The sequence below is a fragment of the Lynx rufus genome, unplaced genomic scaffold (assembly GCF_022079265.1).
Source record: "Lynx rufus isolate CCGP_SWC_20201006 ecotype Redwood Valley unplaced genomic scaffold, mLynRuf1.p SCAF_1, whole genome shotgun sequence".
Taxonomy (NCBI): Eukaryota; Metazoa; Chordata; class Mammalia; order Carnivora; family Felidae; genus Lynx; species Lynx rufus.
The window spans coordinates 177,202,790-177,212,457 of record NW_025814823.1 but is presented as its reverse complement, the minus strand read 5'-3'; the positions used below and the strand labels follow the sequence as shown (position 1 = coordinate 177,212,457).

The 9,668-nt window shown below is 54.0% G+C and overlaps 1 protein-coding gene across 1 annotated transcript in view; it reads right to left on the bottom strand.

The window, feature by feature from the left end:
- Positions 1-4,426: 4,426 nt before the first annotated feature.
- SH3PXD2B (SH3 and PX domains 2B) overlaps positions 4,427-9,668 on the bottom strand; it is a 100,269-nt gene continuing 95,027 nt past the window's right edge. The window contains exon 13 of the mRNA XM_047072920.1: positions 4,427-5,971. Coding sequence (XP_046928876.1) covers positions 4,427-5,971 — 1,545 coding nt within the window. The remainder of the gene's footprint in view (positions 5,972-9,668) is intronic.

The window sequence follows — 9,668 nt, the reverse complement described above, 5'->3', positions numbered from 1 at the left end:
GTGAGAGATGGCCTAGTTGTTGGTGGCGCTCGGAAGCAGGAAATGCGTGGATCGCTAAGGTGACCATAGTTTATCATCTCCCCTGGACAAGTGAAAGGGGCACTATTAACAGCTACATGGGCACAAAGGCATAGACAGGCACGCACTGGGATAAAATACGGACACCTCAGCTATGTTAGAATTGCTTATTGCTGTAACAAGCCTGGTGGGGGCACCTCCTTTTGTACGTTTATAGAAGACCTAGAAGTGAAGGCTACTGGCTGTAGCACTGGGTTTGGCCTCTTCAAGGATAACAGCAGTTGAGTCACTGAGAGGCCTAATTTGGAGGAGGGATGCAGACAGGAAGGAAGAGGGAAATGCTGAAGCGTGATGAGGGTGTGGATAGCTTGGCAGGGTAGCACCAGAAACCAGACATTACCCTACGAAGCTGGACGTTCAAGTCTGTGGGAAAGGGTCCTCAGCAGGTGGTCCATGAGCAGGTGAGGACCACGGAGCCTTCTGGGTTTTCGCTCTGCAGTGCTGGGACTGGTCCGTCTGGGACCCCGGCTGTGGTCCGTCTCAATGTCAGAACCTCAGCCAAGTTAGGAGCAATTCCTCCAGGCGAACAGAGGGCATCCTACCCCTCAGGCCTCAGTGTGAGCCAATTTCCCACTCCTCCAGGCCATAGAGTTTGACATTAGGTAATCTTTGGTCTATGGTGTGGTGTGGCTGGTTTGCAGCAAAAGCCTGGACAACCAAGGGGGAGGGATAGGACTGCAGTGCAGGGCTCAGGCTGTCCCATACCCACTGACGCAGTCCAAAGAGAAGGGCGAGACCTCCCAGGGAGCAGCCTGACCCAACACTTAAGAGACTTGGGCACAATGAAAGGATGGCAGCCAAGCCCCAAATGTTCCTGTTCCTGATGATGTCGAATTACCAGCTACTTGAAGGCAGGAGTGACTTCTTGATCCCACACAGTGCTTTGTACTTGATAGAGGCTGTAAAAATACTACACAGTGCGTCCCTCAGCCTAAGGACCATCCAGATCCTGGGGAGATACGGCACCTGCCCTTTCACGAGGCAAGTTTGTTTTCCTACGTTTCGCCTGGTAGTGGGATCCTCGGTGGGCTCAGAAATGTCTTAAGGCCAAGAACTTTGCCTAAGAGATTGGTTACATGGGAAGGCCTTGTGGTGGAGGCTTAAGATGATTGATTAATGGGAGCTCATGTGGGCTCCAGCAATTTTCAGCGGGGTAGGGCGTTAACAGTGGTCCAAGCGAGCGCCCAGCTCCCCCGTCTCAGCTTGGGACAGTGACATAAACCCACCAAATGGCAGAGATTTTTTGCAAAGGCCTAGTCTGCCAAGTGGTGATCTCACAACTCAGATTTTCCAGAGAGTTGGTGGCACTGTAAGCTGTGGTTTGGTCGTAGGACGTAGGCTGAAACAGTCATCACGAGGAACGAAGCAGGGGTGAGAAAAGAAAAGAAAACAAAACCCACCTCCGCCTGCCTTTGGCCTGTGGCCTACTGCTACGTGTGATCACGAGGTGAGGAGAGGAGAAACCGAAATTATGAGCGAGGGTGACCCGCTTCACGCACATTTCATTGCCATTGTCAGAGGAAAAGTCCCGGGACCTGGGGGGAGAGCACCCGTGGACGCGAGTCTCAACTCGATCACAACTTGAATGAAAACTGGGCACGTGGCTTCACCCTGTGAACCTCAACTTTCTCTCCACCGCTCAGGGCTGATCCTATGCCCTCACAGGGCTGTCGTGAGGGTTAAGTTAAAGGAAGGAGTTTAAGCACCAGTGACCTGCCCTGAGCGTGGCATGGGAGTTTTAACTGTGGTCTTGGGCATTTTTCTGTGGGCATCACCTCAGGGGAGTTTTGCATAGGCTTCACCAATTGCTCGCAGAATGGTGGCCACCGGACTGAATGCTGTAAACCTAAGTTCCCGAGCAAGGACAGCTAGGGAGAGCCACAGGGCCATCAAGACCCCCTACTTCCAGTTGCCTGAGGAGGGGCCCACCACTGTGGCAAACGGAGCCGGCCCGAGAGAGGAGTCCTCAGGCCCTAGACGTGTCCTGAGCAAAGAACGGTGAACAGAGAGGAATGTGGTTTCAGTACCTTCGGTTCGCGTCAGAATAATACTAATAACAAAAAAGCAAATTCTTTCATTTGCAGGACCACTTCTGCCCACAGGGAGGTGGAACCAGTCTGTTCCCACCCAGCGGACCTTCGGGAGGAGGGAGCGGAGCCAAAGATAACCCCTTCAGTGGAATCAGCAAACAAAAGCCAGAGCTCTTAGAGCCGGGCTTGGAGCCACACGTATCCTGGTGTACCCAGTGCCTAGCACGTGGTAGGCACTCACAAAATACTTGGAAAGGTCAACGGAAGCAGAAGTGAATCAGCAAAAAAGAGACCGAGTTCTGTCTTTGGAAATGTAGTCAAATCCTGCATAACAGCTTCATAAAAGCTGTTTAAGCCAAAGTGGGTCAAAAACTCTGAAAACCATGCTACGGGCTCGCTCCCTTCCAAATGAGGGGATGTCAAAGATGTGGGTGGCCCTCTCCCAGCTCCCCCTTTCCCTGACTGCTGTCCTTTCCCACGGTTCTGGGCAGAGGGCCAGGGGGCAAGTGGGCACCGCCAGAAGCACCCCGGGGCCCTGCCCAGGGTCCACAGACCGACTGAAGGAAGGAATAAAGATGCTACTGTGACTCAGGACGCTCCTTCTCCCGTAGAAGCATCCAGAGCCCACGTGGCAGTGCGGGCAGCGGAGAGCAGAAGAGGGCTGTTTGCACAGAAGTCTTTGGCACTGCAGGGGGACAGTGGGCGTCCCTGGGAAAGCTGGCCCTGTGGTCCCCAAAGCATCACAGCAGACGATCACTGAATTGGAGATTGCCGAGCTGGATCCTCTTCTGCAGGGTAGGGTGGGTAGCTGTGCCTCCGTGAAGCATATCTGTCCAAATGGGTGGAAGTGAGATGACAGAGAGGGAGAGTGCATGCAAAAAAAAAAAAGAAAGAAAGAAAGAAAGAAAGAAAGAAAGAAAGAAAGAAAGAAAGAAAGAAAAAAATTGCTCTGTGAATGCCAGAGAGGAGCAGGAAGCAGCAGCAGAGAGGGCCGGGAGGCGTCTGCCTGTGGAGATGCAGCTGCTGGCCCCTGAGCCACCAGAGCCCCTCAAGGCTGGCACGTGAGACCATCTGAGCTCCCTTGGCTCCACGAGCTTTATCCCCCAGAGCGGGCAGCAGCACAGGAGGAGGAAACAGGGCCCTGTGGCAGCCGCCAGAGCCCTGGGCATCCCCGTGTTGCCGAGGAGTAGCTGTCCACGGTGTAGGGCAGCCTTTGGTGCAAGCTGTGATGGGTTGGAGGCGTGGTGGGTGTGGGAGCAGCTACTGGTGCCCACACCACGAGGAAGCCCTTGGCCACCTGCTCCTGACACTGTTAGCTTCTTCCTTTCCCCTGCCTGGTTAGCCTCTTACTGGGGGGAAGGGCACCGGCATCGAAGTCACACTAGCTCGATTCAAGTCCTCGTTCTTCTTCTGCCCAGCTCGTGTGCCCCTGGGCACATTGAGTCTGAGGTTCTTCGTCCGTAAAACAGGTATACTACAAGAGAGGGTTGATGTGAGGGTTAAAACATGAATGTAAAGTGCCAAGTACAGAGTCTGGCACCTACTAGCTACTCACAAGGGGCATGGATTGTGATTAGCTCCTTTCAAACCGACTTTGAGATTCTTGCTCTATGGAGACAAAGTGAAATGTCCCATGGTGGGGTGGGGATTCCTATTTAAAAAGCCCTGCTGTGGGAAAGTGAAGCGTGCTGGGGCTGGGACCATGCCCTCAGGATCAGTCAGGGTCCCAAGACAGAAGATGGGAGGCAGAATGGCTCAGCAGACCTTCAGGTCCACTCCTGGGACAGCTGCATCTGGTCAAACCTGAGAGGCTCCCGGGCCCCGAGCCTCGAGGAGGACATCTCCTTGGGATTGGCAATGGAGCCAACTTCCAGGGGATGGAGTTCTTTCTGGTACCAGGCATTTTGGAAACTGAGTAAATAAAGTCACTGGGATTTTAGAAACACGGAGAAGTTGGGGGCCAGCCATCACGGACTGGGTGGGGTGCCAGCAATGAGAGACCCTTTCTGCAGTTTCCAGATCATGGGTTCTGGTCTTGGAGGCGTCGGAGAGTCACGGTCCCGCTGCTAGGTGGCCTACACAGGGTGGCAATGCCACCGGCCTTAAGGCAGGGATGCTGGCTTGGAGAGGAAGCAGGGGGTGTGGCCTCTGACCCTCTGAGCCTCCAGGGAATGCTGTGATGGGAGGGAAGAAACCACAGTACTCCAGAGCCTTCCTTCCTTTGAAGCTGCATGAAGGGTGATAAATTAAGAGGCATATTAAATATGTGGGTAAAGCCAGCAGGGATGCACGGGACCGCCACACAGGGAAGGAGGTGGCTACGGCTTCTTTCTGAGATAGTTGGAAGGAATCCACCCTTCCCAGGAAGGGGCCCCGCTCAGGACCTGGCAGAACCACCAGCCACTGCTGTTCTTTTCCCGGACCTCGAACACCGTCCCCTCCTGGAAGCTGCTGGTATCTTCGTCTCCTTCAAAGTTGGCCACAGCCACATATAAAGAGTCCTTCGGGCCATCCGCATTGGGGAAGGGGGTTGCGGCTACTTTCTCCCTGTTTTCTCCCATCTTGCCCGCCATCCGTGGTCCCGGACCACCTTTGCCTCTCATGTCGTCTTGGCCACCTGAGGAATTGGAAAGGAAAGGTTTGGCTTTAGGAGGGACCAGCAGGGCCCGGCCTGGGGCAGGAGCTGTCTTGCCTTCGTTGGCTTCCCGTTGTGGTCCTCTGACCTCTGGGAGGGGCCTGGAGGATGAGGTGGTTTTCTTGGGGGGCGGCGGTCTGCGGGGCAGGACCACCGGTCTCTGCGGGGAAGCCTCCTGCAGTGGGGCGGGCACACTCTTAGGCACAGGATCTGCGGTCTTGGCTGGCCTCGGAGGGGCTCTGCAGGACATCTCCTTTGGGCTGAGCCCATCCTGTTTGGCCGTCCTGTCCTGGGTGCGGCCAGGCCCGTCGCCTGGGAGGAAGCCCCGGCTGAAGGCTGCATCTTGGCCCCCAGCAGGCTGGTGGCCGCTCTCTCCATCTAGTAGGGGTTTCTCTTGGGACTTGGCAGGCCTCAGCTTGCTCCTGAGGTTGCAGATGTCTACTTGGTCTTCGCCCTGAGGTGGCTCTGTCCTGGGGGAAGGAGTTGGTTTGGGCCTAACCTGAGGTTTGGACTTCAAGAAGGGATTCTGGGGAACAACTTCCGGCTTCTCCTCTGGTGGCTCAGCTTTGGGTCTGGAGATGGGTCGGAGGTTGGGTTTCTTCACTTCCTTGGCCAAGACCTTGTGGCCACACTCCAGCCCCATCTCGTTTTTCAGCTGGAACAACTTGCTTTTGTCAGGTTTGGGCTCTGGTCTCCTGCTGTCTCGGGACGGGGGGGTGTGTTTGGCTGGAATCATGGGCAAAATCATGCCCGGAGGCTTGGGTGAGGAGCCCCGGAGCTGTTCCATCCTCTGCCGCCCCCTCTCCTGCAGCTCCCCTTCCGACTTGACGATGGATTCTTTCCGGGGAGGGAGGCTGGGCTTCTCCTCCAGGTCGGGGCTTGAGATCTCTTCGTAGCCTGCGCACGAGGACATGTCGGAAGACGCCTTCCTCAGGACCTCCTTGCCGCCCTTCCAGTCTTTGGACCACGGTATCCCGGAGTCCGCGGTACCATGTGGCGCGTCGGGCAGGGGCCGGGAGGGGCCGACGGCTTCACTGCCCGTGTTGTTCTCCGCTGCTGCTGCATCCCCCAGACGGAGCTGGGTCACCTCGTTGGGCAAGGGAGCCAGGAAGTTGGGTCTTGAGGCATTGCTTGTCTTCTTATACTTGTCAATGAAGGTGGCTGGGGCCCACCCTTCTTTATCTTCGATCTGAATGTACCACCAGCCACTCAAGTTCTTCTCGATCACCTGGAGGGGAAGACAGAGGAGAGCACTTAGTAGGGATGGTCTCAGGGCCAGTGGACCAGAACAGTCTGGGAGAACCCACATGTGACTGGATTCTGGAAGCAAGGACTTTTCACTCAGCAGATCCCCAGACAACGGCTGCAGTGGACCATCTATGGAGACCTTACTGTGGGTCAGAAACATCTTACATGGGGGTAGGTTCTGGTCTAATCTTGGATATCCCCCAAAGCAGTCCTGGAGACATGGACTTGGGTACAAGTAATTAATCTGAGAGGTGATTTCAGGAGGTGCAAGTGAGAAAGTGGGAAAAGAGAGCCAATTATGAGTATGTTATTGTTTCGGGCCACGGGGGCTTAATCTGCCAGGACCCTTTGAGACCATGCAGAACTCATCCCAACTTGGGGGGTGGGGACATTTATCTCCTGATTCCTAGTCCCTGCCCCCCCACCCCCCCACCCCCCCGGGGTATTAATCCCCTGGCCTCTCTGGGTGGTGCCCTAATGGGGGTGTAGGAGATGGGAGGCTGTCATATTCAGGGACCTGTGTGCGGCTGCAGGAGGGTCGGGCTGCAGGACAGGCCACCGGCAGTGTCTGCTCCAATTCCACACTCAGCTCATCTTTAGACAGAGGGGAACCTCTGCTGATGAAGGTAAAAGAAACTTTTATCTCCTCTCCTTCTCCCTCTGGGACAGACACCCATGGGTGGAATTACCCATGGTACTTAAGATCTTACGTTTCCTGTCTTTTTGTTCAGTATCATATAGCTGAATTGACTGGAAGGTGTGTATGTTGCATGTTATGGGCTGAACTGTGCTCTCTCCAAATTCATAGGTTGAAGCCCCAGCTCCCATGTCTTAGAATGTGACTGCATGTGGAGGTAGAACCTTCTAAGAGGTAATTAAGTTAAAATGAGGTCATATGGGTGGGCCTTGATCTAACAGGACTGGTGTGCTTATAAGAGATTAGGACACAGAGAACACACAGACTGAGGGACGACCACGTGTGAACACAGTTAAGAAAACAGCGGTCTCTAAGCCAAGGCGAGAGGCCTAGCGAGAGACCAAATCTGCTAACCCTTTGATCTTGGACTTTCAGCCTCCAAAACTGTGAGGAAATAAACCTCTGTTGTTTAAACCACCTAGCCTGTGACATTTCGTGGCAGCAGACTGAGCAAACCAATACTCTGCAGTTCCCTGGCAGGCCCCCTCCACAGGAGACCTGATTAATGCTTGCAACCGCTGTGTGAGATGGGGATTATCATCCCATTTTACAGATGCAGAACTGAGCCTCGGGACAACTGAGGGACTTGCAGAGGGTCTTGCGGAAAGCTAACGGAGGAAGCAGGAGCCAAAGGCAGGTGTGTGGGTTCCAGAGCTGGAGCCTTTACCACTACGTGCCCATGGCCGCCGGGAAAGGGGACCTGCCTGGGGAGGAGCTGTATTCGAGGTGAGAAAGTGCTGGGGGCAGAGAGGGCCACGGGTGCGGTCCTGCCGCCACACTCCTCCACCCAGCCTAGCGCAGGAGGCAGAGGCCGGGCTCTGAGGCCCTCGGTGTGGGTTCCAGTTCTGGCTCCACCTTTTATCGCCTGCGTGGCCCCGCACAAGCCGCATGCTTGAGATTCCACAGCGTGAGATGGAGGACGGTGGCGAGAACAAGAACACCCCTTACAGGATTTTCAGGAGGACTGCATAAGCGAATGCACACAGTGGCCCTTGGTCAATGCCGAAAGGTAAATGTTTCCTATTATTAAATTACAGTGGAGATCACTGACAAGGCAGGATGCATGTGTCAAGTGTATATTTAACAAGCCCTGCTGGTCTCCCAGAAAGGGTATTGATACAGGCAAGCCCTTTGCGTGAGGGTGACCAGCATCTCCCCGACACCCAGTGGCTCTGGTAATAATTAAAGGTGACTCTGGGCATACAAGTCACTGTCGGCACACCCACGAATTCAACCACTCCAAGTATGTACATGAGAAAATGAAAACAGGACGATAATCGCGGCGAAATACATCAATGAGGATTTGCTAAGCTTACGCTCTATGCAAAGTCCTACGGCAGAAGCACTCAACATGTGTGTTCTTGATCACAACTTACGGGAGTTTTCATTTACCAGAGGGAGGCCGAGAGCTATCATGAATAAAAGCCAATGCCAGGGGCGCCTGGGTGGCGCAGTCGGTTAAGCGTCCGACTTCAGCCAGGTCACGATCTCGCGGTCCGTGAGTTCGAGCCCCGCGTCGGGCTCTGGGCGGATGGCTCGGAGCCTGGAGCCTGTTTCCGATTCTGTGTCTCCCTCTCTCTCTGCCCCTCCCCCGTTCATGCTCTGTCTCTCTCTGTCCCCAAAATAAATAAAAAAACGTTGAAAAAAAAAATTTTTAAAAAAAAGCCAATGCCAAATCACAAGCATGAAGGGGAAGGAAAAAAACCTGGGCTTTAACGCCAGAGATGCCTGGGTTCAAATCCCAGCTCCACTTACTAGCAATACAACCTTGGGCAGTGGACCTAACCTCTCTTTGTCTCAGGTGCATCTGTAGAATAGGCTGAAGATATCGACCTCTTGGGACTTCTGTGAAGACTGTTATCAAGGGCGTAAGGTCCCCGGCACAGAGAGGTGCCTCTATCATCATCAGCAGCAGCAGCAGCAGCCGCACATGTTTTGAACATACACAGACCAGGCAGGCAAGTAAGGTGATCCTGGGCATCATGTTGGAACACTGTGGCTCCATTAACGAAATCCGAAGGCTAAGATGAGATTGAAATGAGCCAGGAAGCAAAGTGGGGGAGAAAGTAGAGGATACAGAACTGCTCATGAGAAGAGAATACTTGGGTAAGCCAAAAGCTTTAGTGGCTTCCCACCGGAGGCCCCCAGGCTACCACTGGCAGAGCCGTACGCTGACATCATGGAACAACGAGCAGTTAAGTTTCAAGGTTGGGTTATGTCTGTGTTTTCTGGAAAAGAATGTCGGGTATGTGAGCTTTTAAAATGGATCAGCTTTAGCAAAGAGAGACAGGATAAAGGCCAGAAATAAAAAAGGGGACTGGTTCTAGTTGAAGTGGGGGGTGGAGACTGGCGGGAGGCACCCCAACACCCCCAGGAAACTCCAGGGATCCATGAGCTCCCGGCTGCACGCAGAGTCAGCCCTCAGCTTTGGCGCATGGTCCACGACATCCTGAGCTGCGCTTGGCTGATTTCAGAACATTCTGAGCCAGGTAGCGGTGGTGCCTGTCGGCAAATATTGTTTGCCGACATGCTTGAACAACGGTGTGTGTGTGTGTGTGTGTTTGTGTGTGTGTACAAAACGCTGGAAACTTATTGTCTTGAAGGAGAAGGTGGTTTTATCATATTTTTCAGCACTCCGAGGAAAAGAAAACCAAACCTTTATGCTGTGCAAGTTGGATTTCTGGTTTCGAGAGGAGGGTGAATAGCAGCTTCCCCTCGATGCGAAAAAGCCAGGGAAATAAATGAATACAAAGCCAAGCTCAGAAGGAGGAAGGGGAGAAGTTAGCGGACCAGGAATTGTGAGGACTCACAGATGGACAGAGGCAGCAGAGGGAGGCTGTGGCCCAGGGCTGCTGCAGGGGTACCTGCCACCAAAGGTGGAGCAGGGCTGAGGTCTGCCAGACTTCAAGGTGGGGGATCCTGGGAACAGGGTGCCCAGGAGCAAGCAACAGGGGATTAACTGAGATACCAGAGCAGAAGC